Source organism: Rhodamnia argentea, chromosome 2 (genome assembly GCF_020921035.1).
Source record: "Rhodamnia argentea isolate NSW1041297 chromosome 2, ASM2092103v1, whole genome shotgun sequence".
Classification (NCBI taxonomy): Eukaryota; Viridiplantae; Streptophyta; class Magnoliopsida; order Myrtales; family Myrtaceae; genus Rhodamnia; species Rhodamnia argentea.
Window position 1 is genome coordinate 36,188,934 of NC_063151.1, and position 19,630 is coordinate 36,208,563.

Genomic DNA, 19,630 nt, shown 5'->3' on the forward strand with positions numbered 1-19,630 from the left:
AGCAAGTACTAAGATTCTTCATCAGAACTTCTGATGCCTTTTCCTTTGGTTCATGATTGTTGACAGTTGACCTTCAAGGATATAAATGGATTGGTTGAGCAGAATGTTCAGCTTAGAACCCTTGTTCGCAGCCTGTCTGATCAGATAGAGATGAAAGAGTTGGAATTTAAGGTATCAATGTGGTTGTGGTTGTTTCCTGTTCACCTCATTGATATTACATGATGATTGCTTTATTGGCTTAGAATTATCAATTTGTTGATTGTAGGAAAAGTTAGAAATGGAGCTCAAGAAGCAAACTGAGGAAGCTGCTTCTAAGGTTGCTGCTGTTTTACGTAGAGCGGAGGAGCAAACTGTTATGATTGAGTCATTGCACACCTCAGTATGTTCTTTGTTTAGTAATGTTGACATTACTGCTTCTAGCGTGTTTTTCTCCTCTGTATATGAGACATGTATAATTTACTTATCATGATCATTATCCATTTCGGGGCAGGTTTCAATGTACAAAAGGCTGTACGAAGAGGAGCATAAACTTAATTCATCTAATTCTCACACTGCTGTTGCAGTTCCAGGTGGTTCTTTTTGTTGCTTTATGCAGAACCATCCGTTATGTGCCTTATTTGTTCAAAGCCTTTGTTTACTTTTTGGGCTGCTATCTATGGAGACGGATTGGCATTGATATGTGATAGGCCATTCTGATCTGTAGAATCTTTTAGTAGGATAAGCCTGGTAATACTTTCCTAGATCCTTAAGGTTTGCTTCTTTTTAAGCATTAGTGGAGTCCCTCCAGGATCTCCTGATTTCTGGAATTTTATTGGCAAACAATGTTCTTGCAGTTGGTCAATGAGCACAATTCCTATATCCGGGATCAAGAATATAGTCATCTACATCTCCTTCAGTCTGAAACCTAATTTATCAGCCTTCTCCACCCAGATCTATCTCTACATAAGGGAGAGTATGAAGTGGAAAAAGGAAGGAGGGGAAGGGGAGGGGGGTTGCGGGTTGGTATGGGGGGAGAGAGAGAGTCTGATCAGTTGAATGAGAAACCCTAGAAATGGTTAAAGGAGGACGAAACTCTTGTGCCTTACTCATTGTATGCGAATCATCAGTTTTGATGTACTCGGTAATTGTGCATTCCCATTTATAAATTCATTTCTCCCTCAGTGGACGTCAACAGGTTTTGGGGCTTCTTTTTTGTAAACGTAATCTCTTATGTCTGTTCTTTTTCTCCTTTGCAATTGTAATGTAGGGTAACCAGTGATATTCTTATCTGTTTGTTCTCTTTGTGGTCCTGTCCTATGCTTCTGTACATACTTACGACTTGTTTATTGCAGAAGAGGGAAGGATGGGCTTCCAGTTTCTTATTGAGGGTTCTCAGGTATAACTGAGCTTGATGTTTTGACATCTAATTGTTGCATTTCCTCTGTATTGCTTTATGATGTTTGGATGTCCAAACTATAGGATGCTGCTAAAAAGGCACAAGAACATGCTGCGGAACGAGTGAGATGTCTTGAAGAAGATTTGGCAAAGTCTAGGTAATCTTTTCTTCCGTTGCTGTTACAAGCCAACATCGCCATGTGTTTGGGTTTGATGAGTTGTCATATCTGCTTAGAGACACCATCCTTTCTCCTACCAGTTTCTTTGTCCTAACTGAGTGCATGTTCATATTTTTAGGAGCAAGATTATATTATTGCAGTCAGAGCGGGACAAGATGGCCCTGGAAGCAGATTTTATGAGGGAGAAACTTGATAGGCTGATGAATGAATCTGAACACAAGGTATCAGTTTTATGTCTAGTCCTATTAGTCTTTGTGTACATGATCTGAAGTTACTTCTATTACTGCAGAGAGTTTTACTCAAAAGGCAAACTAGTTTCACTGTAGCTGCTCACCCATGGGCAGGCATATGTTATCTCTTCTGTCTTGGATCATACTGTCTTACATAGTCCTTGTCTACTAATTATACCTAAGCTCTCATCATTGTTTAATTTAGCTCCATGAACGCATGTACATGCATTAGCCGTTCTGGTGAGAATTTGATGGAGAGAAATTCCTATTCTCATTTATGTTTTTTGCTGCTTTACAATGTTACATTTATAGGCTGAAACGCAGAGAAATCCTAGCAAACAAAAAAGGAAACAAAGCCTAGATAAGAGAGTAATTAGAATCCAAAATTTATGGGATTTGACTAGAGCCTACTCCTAACAATCAGCTAATTTCCCAACACATTTACAGCTAGAAAATCTGTATATTTACTGCTCAACACCCCCCCTCAAGCTGGTGAATAGATATCTTCCATTCCCAGATTGGTAACTAGCTCGTGAGAACTTCCACCGTTAAGCCCTTTAGTCAAGACATCTGCCACTTGCTGTCCTGATGGGTCATAAGACAAGCAAATCAGTCCTTCAAGTTTCTGCTTGATGAAGTGTCTATCAATCTCAATATGCTTCGTCCTGTCAATGCTTCACAGGATTATGAGCAATATTAATTGCAGATTTATTGTCGCAATACAGCTTCATAGGACTCTGCCACTCAACCTTCAAGTCATCAAGAATGATCTTGAGCCATAATAGCTCACATATTCCTTGAGCTGCTGCCTGAAACTCCGATTCTGCACTAGATCTTGCTACCACATTCTGTTTTTTACTTCTCCAAGCTACCAAGTTATCTCCAAGGAAGGAATCCAGCATAAACCGCATCTGTATAAGCTTCAAGCTTGAGATCTGGACTCTTCTTGAATAATACTCCCTTTCCTGGGCTCCCTTTCAAGTAGTGTAGGACTCGATGAGCAGCTTGTAGGTGTGACTCCTTTGGATTATGCATGAATTGACTAATCAAGCTTACTGCATAGGAGATATCTGGTCGGGTATGAGCAAGGTAAATCGGCTTTCCCACCAATCATTGATGCATATCTCAATCCACTGCTGCCTCCTCTTTTGCTTCTGCTAGTCTCTGGTTCGGCTCAATCGGAGTAGCTACTGGTTTGCAACCAAGCTTCCCGGTTTCTTCCAAAAGATCCGTCACATACTTTCGTTGTGAAATAAAGATCCCTTGCTTTGAGTATGAAACCTCAATTCCCAGAAAATACCGTAGCTTTCCTAACTCCTTTATTTCAAACTCCTTAATCAAGCACTGTTTCAGCTGCTGTTTTTCCCTTTCATCATTGCCCGTGACTATTATGTCATCAACATAAACCAACAATGCTGTAACTCCCCCTGCATCCGAGCATTTTATGAACAGTGTATGGTCTCCCTGGCTTTGTTTATACCCAGATGCCTTCATGACTCCAGCAAATCATCCAAACCAGGCTCTAGGTGACTGCTTGAGTCCGTATAATTCTTTCTTTAGTCTACAAACCTTTTCAGTTGTTTCCTTTCCTTCAAAACCAGGTGGCATGTTCATGTAGATTTCCTCTTCCAAATCTCCATGTAAAAATGCATTCTTCACGTCATACTGTTGAAGTTCCCAATCAAAATGAGCAGCTAAAGACAGTAAAATTATTGCAGTGTTTATTTTAGCCACTGTTGCAAACGTCTCTTGGTAATCCACTCCATATGTTTGAGTGTAACTCTTCGCAACCAATCTTGCTTTGTACCTCTCCAGAGAACCATCTGCCTTGTACTTCATAGTGAGTTTCCACTTGCAGCCTACTAGATTTTTCCCTTTTGGCCTGTCAACAATTTCCCACGTTTTGTTTTTTTTTCCAGTGCCTTCAACTCTTCTTTCATGGCATTCCTCCATTCCTCTTTTGACAGTGCTTCAGACAAAGTGTTAGGGATAGCAGTAGTGTTTAAACTCGCAATAAAGTTTCGGAATGGTGATGATAATCTATCAAGGGACACATAATTTGAAAGTGGATAAAACTGGTTTCTTGGTACACTCGTCCCTTTTCTAACAGCAATAGGTAAATCAAGATCAGTCTCTGGTGTATCACTAAGCTGTTCATTCACAGGAGGTTCAGGACTTACCATGCTCTCATTGGCAATATCCGGAGTGGCATTTTGGACCTGCTCTTGTGTTGGAACAGCTGTCCTCCTTGAGTACACCTGAGAAAATCTCATAGAATCATGAAAACGAGTTGGACTAGTGGGAATAGGAGCAGAAACTGGTTGGTGTGTGTGAGAATGTGGTGGACAAGAGATAGGATTCATGGTTGGTTCATGAGCTACGGTGGACGAGTTTGGATTGACAAGGATATTGGATGATAAATCCAGATTATCAATAACCCCAAGGCCCTTATCTTCCATGAGTGAAATCTCCCCTTGAAGATAAGGTTTTGAAAAATAGGGTTTATTTTCAACAAAAGTGACGTTTGCAGAGAGATAGAATTTTTTGGAAGGGGGGTGGTAACATTTATAGCCCTTTTGTGTTTGTGGGTAACCAAGAAACATGCATTTTATTGCACGAGGATCTAGCTTTCCTTGTTGATGATGATGAATGTGGACAAAGGAAATACAACCCTAGACTCGAGGTGTAAGGCCATTAGATGTATGGAAGTGAGGATAGATGTGAGAAAGAATTTCCATAGGGGTCTTGTGGTCTAATGTATGTGACGGTAGTCTATTGATTATGTATATAGCCATAAGAACAGCTTCCCCCCAAATATGTTTTAGGAGCCTGCCCGTGAAACAACAAGGAACAAGTTGTGTTAAGGAGATGACCATTTTTTCTTTCAGCAATCCAATTTTGTTGGGGTGTATTCACACAAGATCGCTCATGGATAATGCCTTTCTTTTGAAAATAAGGGGACAATACTTGATTGTAGTAATCTCTAGCATTATACGATCGAAAGACCTTGATTTTGACCCCAAATTGTGTTTGAATCATGGAATGAAAGGAAGGAATAATGCTGCCCACATCAGATTTATGTTTGAGTAAGAAAGTCCAAGTGACCCTAGAGCAATCATCAATTAGAGTGACAAACCAACGAGCTCCAGAGATGTTTGGAACCGTGGAAGGCCCCCAAATGTCACTGTATCAAGTCAAAAGGATTAGAGCTACAATGATTGCTAATAGGAAATGGTACACAGTTATGCTTGGCTAACTCACAAACATGACAATGGAAGTCTTTAATATTCAAACCATTAAACAAGGCTGGAAACATCATACTCAAGATTTGAAAGGATGGATGACCAAAACGAAAATCATGAAGCCAAATAGCTTCTTTATTTGAAGTACTAAGAAACGATGAAGATAGATTATTCATGATTCTCGCGGTGAGAGGTGTCTCTGGGTAGTACAGCCCACTTTGTTCCTTAGCAAGTCCAATCCTCCTCTCCAAGCCCCGATCCTGCAAAATGCAGTAAGATGGGTAAAAAACAGCTTGACAATCAAGATCTTTTGTGAGTTTTTGTATAGAGATCAGATTGGAAGACATTTTAGGGACATGAAGGACATCCTTCGGGACAAGATTAGGTGTGACGGATATCTCCAACCCCTGCAACAGTAGCAAGAGACCCATTTGCCACAATAATTTTCCTATTGCTAGGACAAGGTGTATAGGTCCTGAAATGTGATGAGGTGAGTCATATGATCAGTAGCCGCGGAATCAATAACCCAAGAATTACTTGAGAGTGCCGGTGAGCATGCACTAGAGGGTTTATTAAGAGACCTTAACAAACCTCTTATTTTCTCAATTTCTTCACTATTGAAGGTTGCTTTCCCCTTAACTTCTTCATAACCAGCTTGCTCAATTAGGTGGACCCGGCGCCTTGGTTGTGTTGCCCGGTTCACCCACTCTCGGCTTGAAGTAGATGGTCTCGCATTCAATTTCCGGCATTGCTCCTTTGTATGTCTCAGCTTCCCATAGTAGGCACACCACAAGTTGTGTCGGTTGCCTTTTCTTGGCACATTGCCCTTTTCATCAACCTTTCTGATTGTCAAGGCTGACCCTTCTATTGCCTGTGGTTCGAGCATTACGGATCGATGACTTTCTTCTGCCCGGATCAAGGAAATTGTTTCCTCCAATGGTGGCACTTCCTCCTTTCCAAGTATTTGAATTCTGACTTGGTCGAATTCAGAATTAAGCCCAGCTAAGAAATCGTAGACTCGTTCCTTTTCAATAAAATTCAGAATGGCTGCATCTTCTGGACACCGCATGTGGAATACTCGATAATGATCGAGTTCTTGCCATAAGTTCTGCAGAGAATTAGTATACTCTGTAACAGTCTTACCTCCTTGTTTTGTCCCATTGGTTTTCACCTTAATTTCGTACACCTGAGCTATATCATGGGCCTTTGAGTACATCCGTCGGATGGAATCCCAGATCCCCTTTGCTGTTGGGAGAAACGTAAAAGTATCGCTTATGGCTGGTTCCATGGAATTCCATAGCCATGACATGATCATGGAATCAGTCTCATCCCATGCATCGAACTCAGGATCTCCTTGCTTGGGTCCTGCCCCCAGTAGATGGCTGAGTTTTCCTTTGCCCTTCAGGTGCGTCTTGACGAATTGTGACCACTTGAGATAGTTTTTCTCATTCAGTCTGTAGGTTGGCCTAATATTCTGAAGGTCGCCTGTCATGTGTGAAGAGGCGACCTCCTCCGATTGGTTTGTGGTAGGGGAGGGAGAATCTGTGGCTTTGGGTGTGGTTTTGGATGTGGTCATTTTGGAGAGAGAAGGTTAGCAAGAATACAAGTGCAGTAATGCAGCTATGAAGGCTGTGTACAGGGGAAAAATTTTCCGGAGAATAATAGACAGCAATGAAGGTTGCAATCTGAAGTCCAGAAATCTAGCCTAGGGCTCTTATATCATGTGAGAATTTGATGGAGAGAAATTCTTATTCTCATTTATGTTTTCTGCTGCTTTACAATGTTACATTTATAGGCTAATACACAGAGAAATCCTAGCAAACAAAAAAGGAAACAAAGCCTAAATAAGAGAGTAATTACAATCCCACGATTATGGGTTTTGACTAGAATCTACTCCTAACAATCAGCTAATTTCCCAACACATTTACAGCTAGAAAATCTGGATATTTACAGCTCAACAGTTCTTCTAGAAATGTGACCACCTTGATGCATAAATATGACTTTCGCAGCATATTTATTATTACTTAGTTCACGTGAGATGTATTTTTGTTAACTAATTTGCTAATAATGCAACAATTTTAGAGAGAAGAAACAAATGGAGTTCTAGCAAGAAATGTGGAGTTTTCCCAGTTGATAGTTGACTACCAACGGAAGGTTCGTGAAAGTTCAGAGTCTTTGCATTCTGCTGAGGAGCTTACTCGGAAGTTGAATATGGAGGTAAGGACTATGAAGTGGATAAACTGGACGCCTCTTCCCTTTTCTTCTTTCCCTTGTCCTCAGTGCTGATTCTTTATATGTTACCTTAGGTTGCTGTTCTGAAGCAAGAAAAAGAAATATTGTCATCTGCTGAAAGGAGGGCTTGTGCTGAAGTTCAAAGTTTATCAGAAAGAATTTATCGTCTCCAGGTAAAATTGCACTCTCATTTGCACAATTTCATGTCACAACTTGTGTTGGCTTAAAGGAATCTCCATTGAAGGTCGTATGCATGGATTATCTACTGGCGACCTAGTCCCCTCTTGTTATATTTGATGATTCCTCTAATTGGGTCTCTTGTTTCATGTAGTGCTCATCAGTTACAAACACTGCTATTTTTGTGAAGATTTTTCATTCATTACAGCAGTTTTTCAATCCTCATTTTGACTATATTAATCAGTTGACTTAAAAAATCATGGCATATCACCAGCAACTTATTGTGGGCACCATATTTATCACTGCTGTACTTTGTTTGTAACATTCTTGAGAATAACTCATAACTTTTATGTACGTTTTGTTTCCTCGAATAGAAATTATATGTACATTTTGGTTTGTTTCCCTTGAATATAGGCTACATTGGACACCATTCAGAGTGCCGAGGAAGTCCGTGAGGTTCATGTCCCTAAAATCAGCTCTTTACTTGTGATAGATTGATGCTGCAGTGCTGTTTTCTACTCTAACTTATACTCTGGGATTCTTAGGAAGCACGAGCAGCGGAGAAGAAAAGGCAGGAGGAATATATCCAGCATATTCAGGTTTATTTTCACGTCCTTGTCCTGCTTATATTTAAGTGGTGCAACCTTTATTCCACAATTGAGTGTAATTGTTGTTGTCTTTAGAAATTGTTGAAATGATCGTGGTCTAGTTAAACTCCTGTAATGTGCTGCTTTTCCTTATTAGGGGTTGTAAGACTTGAAATTTGAGTGAGCTATATGGATTTCCATGAAGAAAATGAATCGTACTCCATGAATATGATGTCTGTCTAGTGTGATGTATGGAATATATATGACAAAGGTGGAGTGTTGGAGAATTTCTATCGATTGGTCACTCTTGTATAAAGCATGTGGTATCTCGTTGAACAACTTAGGAACTGCAGAAAAGGGTTTATAAAAATATTTGGTTTCAATTTTATCAGAGGCAGAGAGCAAAAACCTACATATAAGAGGGTGCATTTGTTCAGTGTATAATAAGCATCATGCTGGCAAAACCATTGATAGGATAAAAGTTGCATTTAAATGGTCATGGTATTTATAGATTTTGGATAATAAGTTCATACGCTACTCATTGAAAATTTTTCTTTGTCCTGTTTGAAGGGAATAATATCTTGTCCTTGGATGCTTGTTAAAATGTATGGTGATGATGAAGCAATTTGTATGCCTGAATTGAAGTTCTGTTGTTGTCTCCTGATTTTGTCGCTCGAAACACAACTGAAATTTTCTTAAACTGCTGCTGAAAACTGTACATTTGCAGAAGGAATGGGCTGAGGCTAAGAAGGAGCTACAAGAAGAACATGATAATGTTCGAAAGTTGACGCTCGATCGGGACCAATCTTTAAAAAATTCAATGAAACAAGTTGAAGAGATGGGAAAGGAGTTGGCCAGTGCCTTGCGTGCTGTTGCAGCTGCTGAGACTAGGGCAGCTGTGGCCGAGGTACTTTGACATTGCTTCGCAGTATCATATTTCCTCTATGAGGTGCTATGTTCATCATGTTGGAATAATGAAATTCGCAAGTAACATCCCTTGCCATTTTACAGGCTAAACTATCTGACCTGGAGAAAAGGATCAAATCTTCAGATTCAAAGGTGCATTACATTCCTGTCCCTGTTGAACATTATCACTATTGGTTGACTATGATGATGCTAGACTTGCTTTTCACATGTGTTTTTGTTTGTTAATTCTGGTGCCTATGTTCGCATAATCAATTAATTCTGGTACTGATTCAATGAGATGGAGTTCTTTCTGCTCTGAAAAGAAATGTTCCTGTATGGGACAACTTTTAAACCTTCTCATTCATGCAGATTGTAGAGGTGGCTAATGCTGGTGGAAGTCTCTCTATTTCAACTAATGAGGTTAGCTTCCATTGGATTACGATGTAATTTCTTTGGATATGCAAGACAGCTTTGTGCTTTTACCATTTAGCAGGTGTAAATATGTACTTGTGAACTGCATCCCTAACTTTAGCCTACACGGACATCAAATCAGAGAGACATTTATCTGTGGTTATTTTGCAAGTTAACTGGTTACTTGGAATAAGAGCAAGATTATCGGATGGTCACATCACTGGATTTTTTTCCCCCTCAGGCTTATTCAGAACTGCAAATTGCAAAAGAAGAAATAGAGAAACTAAGAGAAGAAGCACAGGCAAACAAGGAGCACATGCTACAGGTATGCACATAGCACTTAAAAAGACAAAATACTTATCTTTCAATTTTGTTCGTGGAGTTAAAAAGTGTTGTATGAGTTTGTAGTACAAAAGCATAGCACAAGTGAATGAATCAGCATTGAAGCAGATGGAATGCGCTCATGAAAACTTCAAAACAGAGGTAGCTTCGCTAGTCTGTTTGATCTTGACATGTTTATTCATGTGCTGACATATTTTTGTATGCATTTTGTTCATTAAATATTCTTTAGGCAGAGAGATTAAAGCAATCTTTGGAGGCTGAAGTAGTTTCACTAAGGGAGAGGCTTTCTCAAATGGAAACTGAAGTCAACAATAAATCAGAGCAAGTTGCTTCTATGAATGTTGAGAAGGAAGAGGCCGTTGCATCTGTGTTAGCAGAAATTACTAGTTTGAAAGAAGAAAATACGCTTAAAAGGTCAGTAATTTTTTGCCTTAGTAACGTGAAGCATGTAATGTTTTTCTTTTCTTCTGCAGGATTGAGCTCAGTTCAAAATCTCCTCTTTGATTTGTATATCTGTAAATAACTAATTTTACCCTCTAATTTTAGTAGTAACCAATTGCATGATTAATTTGCAAGTTCGAATGCAATGCCCATGTTGTCGTTTTGAAGGTAGTGGTGTCATTATGCAGGGGTGCTAGATGATGATCCGACAAGCTTAGTTATCTGTCTCGTGTGAATAAACGTGGAATTTCTTTTCTCAAATACCACTTTTTGTGCAGTTCCGCAGTTGGCACATTGGAAACAAAGATTTCTCTGTTGGAAGATAAGTGGAAGAGTGAGCATGAGCGCTGGCGTTCTGCTCAGTCTAACTATGAACGACAGGTACTTAAATGACATAATTGAACTCTGTGCCTGTCTGGTTCAATTTTAAGCTCCTCTAGATCTCCATTTTGCTTTCTCACCGAAGTTATGGAAATCTAAGATGACATGAAATGTTAAAATCTACTAAATTTCAATAATTGAAGGTATTGAATATTAAATAAGAGTCTAATATTTATATTCACAAAAAGAAAAAGCTAAGAAAAAAAAACACCCATTTAGGCTTTGTTTTTCAACTGTATTTTTCTGTCGGATCAAATGAATTGGATAAGATTCTTGTAATAATTTCAGTAATTAAGCTTGGAATGACTAGATGAAATTTCTCTAATCCTGTTCAAGGAAACTTAGGGTGTTCTAATCCCTTACCCTAATCTTCTCGTCCTTGAGAGCTAAAAATACTTAACTTGTTCAGACTATCTTAGGTTCTGTCTCAATTGACTTTCATTTTTTACATTTGATCTGGTGCGGCATGCCTTCGGTCTTTTTTATTTAAACCTGGGAACCCTTGAAACTTTTTCAATATTTTTAGTTTGGCGGGAGGGCAAAAGGTACATTTTACTTACACTTAATGCTTAGGAAACAAGCTTTAATTGTATGTGCTTGTTATACTTTTTGGTATTGAAGGTTTGTAGATTTGTTGTTGCATCTTATATCATCGGATTCCGGGTGGGATATGGTTCCAAATAATGAACTGGATATGGACAGTTCCAATAAGATTTTATTCTTGAACAAAAATACATTTTTGGATTTATTTTACGTGTTGCATGTCCAGAATGGAGGGGTGCACGTTAGTAAATGGTTAATAAGATAATCCTCTTGGGTTTTTAAAATTGCTGTGTCTAAGGCTAGTTGTGAACTATCTACGTTTGGCAGGTTATTCTGCAATCCGAGACAATTCAAGAGTTGACAAAAACATCAGAAGCTTTGGCTTCATTGCAACAGGAGACAGAGGGATTACGCAGGCGGGCAAATTCTCTGAAAAGTGAGAATGTATGTACCTCATCGCAGCTTTAGTGTTGCTAGATTATATCACTTGAATAGTTCATGTTGTAAGTGTGCGACGTAATCTTTCCTCATACTTTTCCTTGTAATTGACAATAGAAGTATTAAGATACTGCATGCTTTGTTTAGAAGTAGAATTGAGTGAAATTGTGAAATAAGAGATATCAATTTCCTAGAAAATAAATTACCACTGTTAAGTGTATCCCGCATTGCTTGTCTATGAGGTTTCAATGGGCCTATATTCATGGGGTCTCCATCCACATGTTGGTTTAAGTTTTTGGGTTGGACATCATATCATAGTACTAGAGCCAGTTTCAACCCTAGATTTATTTCGCGTGCGAGGCTTGCTTTTCGTCAATTCTATGTATTGTTCTCTATATGGTTCGCATGTGAAAGGAAGTATCAGATTTTGCATTGCTTGTCTATGGTTTCAATGGGTTTTTTATTCATTTTTTTTAGTTTAAATTTTGGGTTGGACATTCTAACAACCATCGAAATATAGATCTCTCTCTCCTTTTCTGTGCCGTTTGGGAAAGAGTATTTGAGCAACGGATGAGGCAAAAGGATCATATTCTGGAGAATTAGTTTGGATTTGGCCAGGAAAGTTAACTTATGACATCATTTATCTGTTGAAGAGGTCTATGGCTGAAAAGAAGATTTGTTGAAGAGTTCGATGGAGGTTTTTTTTTGTTTTTTTTTGTTTTTTTGTGATAGTTGAGAGGAGATATATCTTTTAGGGAACTGGAGAAAGTGCATGAAAAAAACTTGTGAGAAGTCATTTCGAGGGTATTGTAGAATAAAAAGGTCTTAAGTTGCATTATTGCTAGCTGTAAAGTACATGCATGATAGATGTGATAAGGATGGGATAAGCAGTTACAGGAGGAGTAGCTATAACAATCTCTATTTGTTACCCCATCTTTTTCCGGAGACATGTAAGTGCTTATCAGGCACATGCAAGATGTATCTTGGTGTGCTTTCTACGGATCTTATTGTGCTCGTGTACTGGATATGTTTTCATATGGGTGGGAATAATGAACCGAACCTTAGCTCTTTCGACTCAGTAGTAAGGATGGGAACCATGGAATACAAAAGGTCTGATTGAGTGAACAAATGGCATCCTGTTAAGTAGCAAATCGGCTTGGATTCTTCTATTTGGGAATTGTTTTCGCAAAATCACGGGGATTTGAAGAAGACTTGACTTGTAAGATACAGGTGGAATTCATGAATCAAGAAGCGAATTTGGCATCTTCTACGGTTCACAACCAACCGAGATAAAGATGTTTCAGTGCGGGTGTGGCAGTCATAGAAGAGTAGTGAAAAGTATATGCGTAAAAAGATTTGAATGACCCTTATTGAAGAGAAGAGTATGAAACTTGATAAAAATTATTTGAATATGGATAGAGATTATCACATGCTTCATGGAGGTGATGCAATTTTTGTTAGAGGGGCTGAATAGAAGTGTACTTTGGCAAGAACCCTAAAGAAGTATCTTTTTACTTTAGATCTTAGACAAGTCATTTGACTGGACGCAATCTGGTAAGTTGGTTCTTTTATTCTATTAGTTTTAGATGGCCATTCATTATTGAAGCTCCGTTTGGAAGGTTTGCAGTGAAATAACACTTGCTTGTTTATTGTTCTTGTGAGTGAGCTAGCATGGAAAACGGAGCTTAAAGAAATTGTTGGTTGCGCTTAGGCTCAGATAAATTGTTGAAAAAGCAGACTACCTTTATAGATTGGGAACCTAGTTGGATACCAACTTAACATTACTTTTACAGAGTGATGGAATGGGTTGCAGATATATTTATTCTCAGTTAATGGAGAAATGCGTATGTCTAAAACTTGTAAAAAAGAAACACACTCTAAGAAATACGAATAATTGCTGCAGTGAATGCAAAAATTGCAATTGCCATGGGAAGGAGCGATTATAAAATCAAAAGGTTTTATCTACAGTTATCTGAGTAGTCTCAATTTGAAATTGCACTCGTGATTACTTATGGCTCAACTGGCAAAATTATTCTTTTTATTCCTCTCATAGTAGACCGGGTTACCAAAATAAAGAACAAGCAGAAAAAAAGGACCGGAAAAGCCAATATTATTTGGGGCATCGTATTTTCCTGTTATGTTGAAATATGGTGACAATTCACGAAACTGTATTATTAAATCGATGACTTTATTGCTGCTGAATTGTGTAGGATGAATTGAAGGCCAGGTGGGAAGTGGAGAAGTCAATCCTGGTGGAATCGAAAGCAGAAGCTGAGAAAAAGTACAACGAATTGAATGAACAGGTCGTTTTTTAACCTCATACTCTATTTTCTGTTTTAGAATTATGCTAGTTTGAGAGCTATATCTGGAGAGCTAGTTAAAAGTGATTAACATAAGAACAGTTGGTTTAACATTGCTGATGTCTGCATATGTCTGTCAGTTCTATGTAATCTAAACTGTGATGTGGCATTAAAGCATAAACCTGCTTAGTACCTTCATCTCCAACTAAAACAGTCCAAGTTGAATTTTACATGTCTTATGCAGAATAAAATACTACATGATAGACTTGGAGCTCTGCACATTCAACTGGCCGAGAGAGAATGTACTTCTGCTGGAATCTCTGCGGATGACAATGCTGGCTTGCAGAGTGTGATTAATTATCTCCGACGGTCAAAGGAAATAGTAAGTGTCTCTCAGTCTCTCACCCACCCAAGTGTCCAGCCACACCACTTTCTCACTCGATTGAGAGGTTTATCTTGTACAGGCAGAAACGGAGATATCTTTGTTAAAGCAGGAAAGGTTGCGGTTACAATCACAAGTAAGTGATTCCGTACCTTACATAGAACAGCACTTCTTTTCTCTTGATTTCCTTTGTGCCCTTTTACCATATGCTTCTCTCTTGGTGCATTGCTGTACAATTGTAGTTGAATGAAACTTTACCCTCTTGGACAAGTCCTCCGGCATTTTCCTCTTCTTTCTCTAAAAAACTATTTGTTATGTAACTATGTTTAATTTGTTCCTATACGTAGGGGTTTTAACATGATCAAAAGCTTTTCATTTAGCATTAATTAAATGTTTGCATCCCACTGATCTTTCCTTTACCATTCATAGGCTATCCCTTTCCTTTGTTCTCTTGTCTAAATATAGTGATTATGCAGCTCGAGAGTGCCCAAAAGGCAGCAGAAACCGCCCAGGAGTCACTTCGTGTTGAGCGTGCAAGCTCAAGGTCATTGCTGTTCTCAGAAGACGAGTTTAAATCCCTACAGCTTCAGGTTATGGTTCTGCCATTTTGTTTTTTCTTTGTTGTCTTAGTCTTACTGAGGTTGTAATAATATGTCTCCTTCACTCTAGACATGGTGAACATTTATTTCTGTCATTGAGAAAGCTTTTTGTAGTACATACTTAGTTCTCTCTCTCTCTCTCTCTCTCTCTCTCACACACACACACACACACACACACACACACACACACACAGCATTGTCTTTTTTGGCCTTTTTGGTACGAGTCTCTCATTTTTCCGCATACACACACACACACACACACACACAGCATTGTCTTTTTTGGCCTTTTTGGTACGAGTCTCTCATTTTTCCGCATCTGTTTTATGTGAATTCCTGTTCAGGTTAGGGAAATCAGTTTGCTTCGTGAAAGCAATCTGCAACTCAGAGAGGAAAACAAACACAATTTCGAGGAATGCCAGGTACATAACGAAGGAAATCAGATTTTCTTATAGTTGAGTATAATAGACTTTGTGTTCAACTATGTTCTTTTTCCATACTGTTCCATTTACGATGAAGGTTTTGATGTGACTTTAGAAATTGCGAGAAGAAACTCAGAGGGTTGCAACTGCACATGCAAAGATGGAGAATATTTTGATGGAGAAACAGATTGAGTTGGAAGCCCTCAATAAACAAATTGAAACACAGAGAACAGAAAAAGACGGCCTAGAGAAGAGGGTCACTGAGGTATTTCATACTTGGAGAATTTGGTGATTGAGATAGATAAGTTTACATTTCTGAGACGTCTCGTTTTATCTAGTTAATTGAAAGGTGCAAGAGCATAGATGTAGAGCATTATGATCGCTTGAAGAATGATGTTCGACAAATGCAGGTACTACATACTTTTAATGTCAAATACTACTGTAAACAAGGTTTGTACTTATCTGTTCTTCCCGGGCAGGAGAAGTTGAAAGAGAAGGATACTCAGATTGAAGAAATTAGTATGCTGCTCTCTCAAAAGCAAGATAGAGTTGCACAGTTGCAGCAGGACCTTGAGCATAGTAGGTTGCAACTGAACGAGAAAGAAAAGAGAGTGCACGAAATATTGCAGACAGAGGTACTTCTCTGACCCGTTAATATGATAAATCGGTGAAGATCTGTTAGTTATTTTCTTCATTGTTTATCTGTTGACGCTGTTTGGTTGCCGTGCAGGAAAAGCATAAACGACTAATAACTCAATTAAAGGTTCTTTGCTTTGCTTTCCTTTTAATGTGGCAATTTTTTAGCAGATATATTGATTCCTTGATTTGTTGATGTGTTTGATGTCTTGGATACTTGCACTGGTTCTTGTTTTCTATACTTGCTGACTTTTCCAAAAAATTGTACTTTCTTTGTGTTATCTCTTGTCTATGAAGAGAAAGGCTGAGACTCTGGCAAAGGAAAAAGAGGAGCTGATTAAAGAAAGTCAAGCTCTTTCAAAGCAGTTGGAGGAATCTAAACAAGGTAAGATTCAGTTGCTTCATCTGGGATGGTGGCTTCTTGTTTCTATTTGTTGTTTAAGTCTTCTTGGTCTGCTAATAGGGAGAAGGCCAACGGGAGATAACTTGGAGCAGGTCATGAAGGAGAGGGAGGAAAAAGAGGCCAGGATTCAGGTCTGCTTTCAGACTTCGTATATTTGTTTACTAGCTTTAAGCAGCAGCTAATTTCTCCTTGGTGCAATCTAGATTTTGGAGAAAACTGTTGAGAGACAGAGGGAGGGATTGAAGAAAGAGAGAGAAAGGCGCCAAAAGATTGAGGAAACGATTATGAACTCCATTAAAAGAGCTGATGAGGTGATTTGTTTCTCCCTTATAGATTATATGACATAATTAGATGAGTTCGAATTTTTAGTTATTGAAGCCTTGGATAAGCTTTAACCCTTTGACCAATCCAAAATTGCCTTTTGGTGTCATGCAGTACGGTCGATATCTTTTCTTTCTCTGACAATGAATCATGTCCAAGTGATGATCCCTATTTAGTTGATTGTTGGCTGTTCAGGATTCATCTTAATCACAATCCTGCAGATGTTTCAAGATAACCTTTTTTTCTGTTTTTAAGATGTATCCGTATTCTTCACCTCGTGCCTGTGTTTAACAAGCATTTATGGGCAAGATTTGCCTCCTAAAAACTCCAGGCATATTTGCAGTGGAAATGTATCAGTTAGAAGAGGAGTCTTTTGTTTAATAAATAAGCACGATTTTGTTATGCTCAACGGAACTGGTTCATTTTGCATAGAATGTTGGCTTGGTCTGCTTACAATGACTGACATCATGTATAGGAGAAAACAAAAGTTTTAAGGGAACTTGAGAAGCATAAGCAAGTTTTGAGGCAGGTTTCCGATGAGCTGGAAAAGCTGAAGCATGCCAAAGACAGTCTTCCTGAGGTAAAAATGTCATCTGCATTTTGTCTGGCTCATAAGTATTTGTACTTGAGTAATTCAGGCCATGAGGAATATTATACAGGTGTCCTATGGTATGATTTGCTCTATCTATTCCCTGCAGTCTTGATCCTGGAATATTTTACTGGAAGTTCATTTGACTATTAAATATGAAAATTCTAAAATCTCCATGATATTTCTACTCAGTGGTTTAAATGCTTGGATATGAATTTTCAATGAAACTATGTGCATTCTATGCTGCTTGTGTGAATTTCTCCCCTTCCTCCTGTTCGTTTCTCTCTCCTTGCTGTATAGTTCAAAGCTGGCATGCTGTTTTTTTCAGGGAACCTCGGTCATTCAGTTTCTTTCTGGGAACCTATTAGATGATCTCGCCTCTGGCTATGTGTTGGCTATTGAAAATTTTGAACGGGTTTCAAATACCCTTGCCACCGAGCTTGGTGCTCGTGCTTCTACTCAGGATGCAGACGCTTCCTTGGCTGCTGCTGCAGGTAACTTGGTTTACTTCACTCATGGTATTTCCAGCATAGGAATAAGATGACAAGGTTTTTTTCTTTGCCCTTTTCCTGCTTTGAATGCTTTAATATCTCCTATGCTTCAATAATCGAGGTCTAGTGACAATCATTTAAAAAAGTAGCCTAGCTCTTGGAGGAATAAGCAAATTAGGCAGATCTGGGTTTCTTTTTCCTAAGCATAACCACAGTATGGTGCTTGTGGGTAATGCTTGTAGTTTTTGCGCCAAAGATAAGTCGTGCATATCAAGAAAAAAAAAAGAATGATACTAGTGCTGAAAGGCTGATAATGCATGTAATGTCCTTTCAGTTTCTGCTGCTGCTTCTCAAGCCACCGTAAGTGCTCCTGAAATGACCAACGTGGCGCCTAAAACTATGGAAGAAAAGGAAAGAAGATTCATTCTTCCTAAACCCAGTATTGAAACTCGTAAAACAGGGAGGAAGTTGGTTCGGCCACGTTTGAAAATGGATGAGCCTCAGGATGTTGAGATGACTGATGCTGAAGGTTCTAACAATGTTGGAAAGGTCGGGCCTCCTGCCGACACTGAAAGTAATATCATGACATCGTTGCAGCATCCGCTTCGTAAACGTCTGGCTTCATCTGTTTCTGAGTTGCATGATCAGTCACAGACCCAAGGAGGAGGAGTTGGTGACACTTCAGCACCCTTGATGAAGAAGTCCAAAGGAGTAGATGTATCGCATGATGCTGCCCAAGAAACAGGTGGGTCTGCTCTGGAGTATCTTAATGTCGGACTAACGATTGAGGAAACTTCTGATGCTCTTGGCGATCTACCCCAAGCACCCAGTGAGGAAGCTGTTGATGAGAAGGAAGACACTCAGGTCCCTGAGGAGAAGGCTGAGGAAAGGGAATCACAGCAATTAGAGGAGGCTAGTGATCCCGAAAGGAAGAACGATAAAAATATTTCCTTTGAGGAGATTCTGGATAAGTCGGGCGAGACTGGAATCGTGTCAAATGATGGGTCAAAGGAGCCCACTGATCAAGACAATATTAATTCAGTCGCGGAGTTCGCTAGCGATAAAGAAGAAGGAGAGCTTATTCTGGATGCTGCAGATGTCGAGAGTGGTGGTGATGTGTCTAACCTTCTAGAGAGTCCAGAAGTAGAAGAAGGCAAGACTGAGCAGGCATTAACTCCCACAACTTCGCCATCTAGGGCTGATGATGTGGATGTCGGAGCTACTGTAACAGACCTGAGTGAGATCACTTCTTCTGAAGTCCCACAGCATGAAAAGGTTGAAGATGGTGAGATAACTGAGGAAACTGCTGAAGGTTCTGATAAAGTGAATGATGGGAGTGATGCAGTGACGGTGGAGATTGAGCAGACTCCTGAAGGTGCTGCAGGCAGTGAAAATGCTGGTGCTTCTGCAGAAGCTGCTAGCTTGGTACAGAGTAGTTCCAGTGTCAACGCCGAAGTGGAAGAGAGCAAACGGGCTTCACCAGCCGGTGGCACCTCAACTACCATTAATTTGTTGGAGAGAGCAAGGGAGCGAGCAGCCCTGAGACAGGCTGGAGTTGTGACTCCCCCATCCAGCAGGGGCCGTGCTAGAGCAGTACGTGGCCGAAGTGCTCGTGGACGTGGTGGCCGTACTGGGCGTGGCCAGGGTGAACCAGGACAAAGTTCTAAATAAGGTTCAGCTGTCAGATAAGGGAGAGCCCGACAATGCCAAGTTCATCACAATATATACGGCAATTTCGTGGTGTAGTTGTTCATCAATGTCCTGATATAGGGACAATAATTTTTTGGAGTAGTCATCAATAGCTTGAAGATGTTCATTGCCCAAACAGTTGATTTAAACTCTCAACCTCACATTACAAGATGAGTACAGGATATGCTAGGCACCAGATTTTCTGAAATTGCAGGTCGCGAGTATCTTCCGCCCAACTGAACCTATCTCATCCGTGATCCTCTTTTTCCTTTCCTAATTTTATTGTGGAACGGTTCCACTGGAACCTCCTCTGTGATC

At 39.5% G+C, this 19,630-nt stretch overlaps 1 protein-coding gene across 4 annotated transcripts in view; it reads left to right on the top strand.

The window, feature by feature from the left end:
- Positions 1-19,548, top strand: part of LOC115738663 (nuclear-pore anchor) — a 27,275-nt gene extending 7,727 nt beyond the window's left edge. The window contains exons 16-48 of one of the 4 annotated variants that reach the window (XM_048273397.1): positions 67-171; positions 266-379; positions 491-569; positions 1,332-1,375; positions 1,459-1,532; positions 1,672-1,774; positions 7,108-7,242; positions 7,332-7,430; positions 7,849-7,890; positions 7,980-8,033; positions 8,749-8,928; positions 9,033-9,080; positions 9,297-9,347; positions 9,580-9,663; positions 9,747-9,821; positions 9,910-10,094; positions 10,400-10,502; positions 11,373-11,489; positions 13,694-13,786; positions 14,028-14,165; positions 14,248-14,301; positions 14,642-14,755; positions 15,106-15,183; positions 15,299-15,448; positions 15,522-15,593; positions 15,663-15,818; positions 15,914-15,946; positions 16,117-16,204; positions 16,283-16,353; positions 16,426-16,533; positions 17,019-17,123; positions 17,461-17,626; positions 17,952-19,548. In XM_048273397.1, coding sequence (XP_048129354.1) covers positions 67-171; positions 266-379; positions 491-569; positions 1,332-1,375; positions 1,459-1,532; positions 1,672-1,774; positions 7,108-7,242; positions 7,332-7,430; positions 7,849-7,890; positions 7,980-8,033; positions 8,749-8,928; positions 9,033-9,080; positions 9,297-9,347; positions 9,580-9,663; positions 9,747-9,821; positions 9,910-10,094; positions 10,400-10,502; positions 11,373-11,489; positions 13,694-13,786; positions 14,028-14,165; positions 14,248-14,301; positions 14,642-14,755; positions 15,106-15,183; positions 15,299-15,448; positions 15,522-15,593; positions 15,663-15,818; positions 15,914-15,946; positions 16,117-16,204; positions 16,283-16,353; positions 16,426-16,533; positions 17,019-17,123; positions 17,461-17,626; positions 17,952-19,294 — 4,461 coding nt within the window. In that variant the 3' untranslated portion in view covers positions 19,295-19,548. The remainder of the gene's footprint in view (positions 1-66; positions 172-265; positions 380-490; positions 570-1,331; positions 1,376-1,458; positions 1,533-1,671; positions 1,775-7,107; positions 7,243-7,331; positions 7,431-7,848; positions 7,891-7,979; positions 8,034-8,748; positions 8,929-9,032; positions 9,081-9,296; positions 9,348-9,579; positions 9,664-9,746; positions 9,822-9,909; positions 10,095-10,399; positions 10,503-11,372; positions 11,490-13,693; positions 13,787-14,027; positions 14,166-14,247; positions 14,302-14,641; positions 14,756-15,105; positions 15,184-15,298; positions 15,449-15,521; positions 15,594-15,662; positions 15,819-15,913; positions 15,947-16,116; positions 16,205-16,282; positions 16,354-16,425; positions 16,534-17,018; positions 17,124-17,460; positions 17,627-17,951) is intronic. The other 3 variants (XM_048273399.1, XM_048273400.1, XM_048273398.1) reach the window with 3 other exon arrangements.
- The last annotated feature ends 82 nt before the right edge of the window (positions 19,549-19,630 follow it).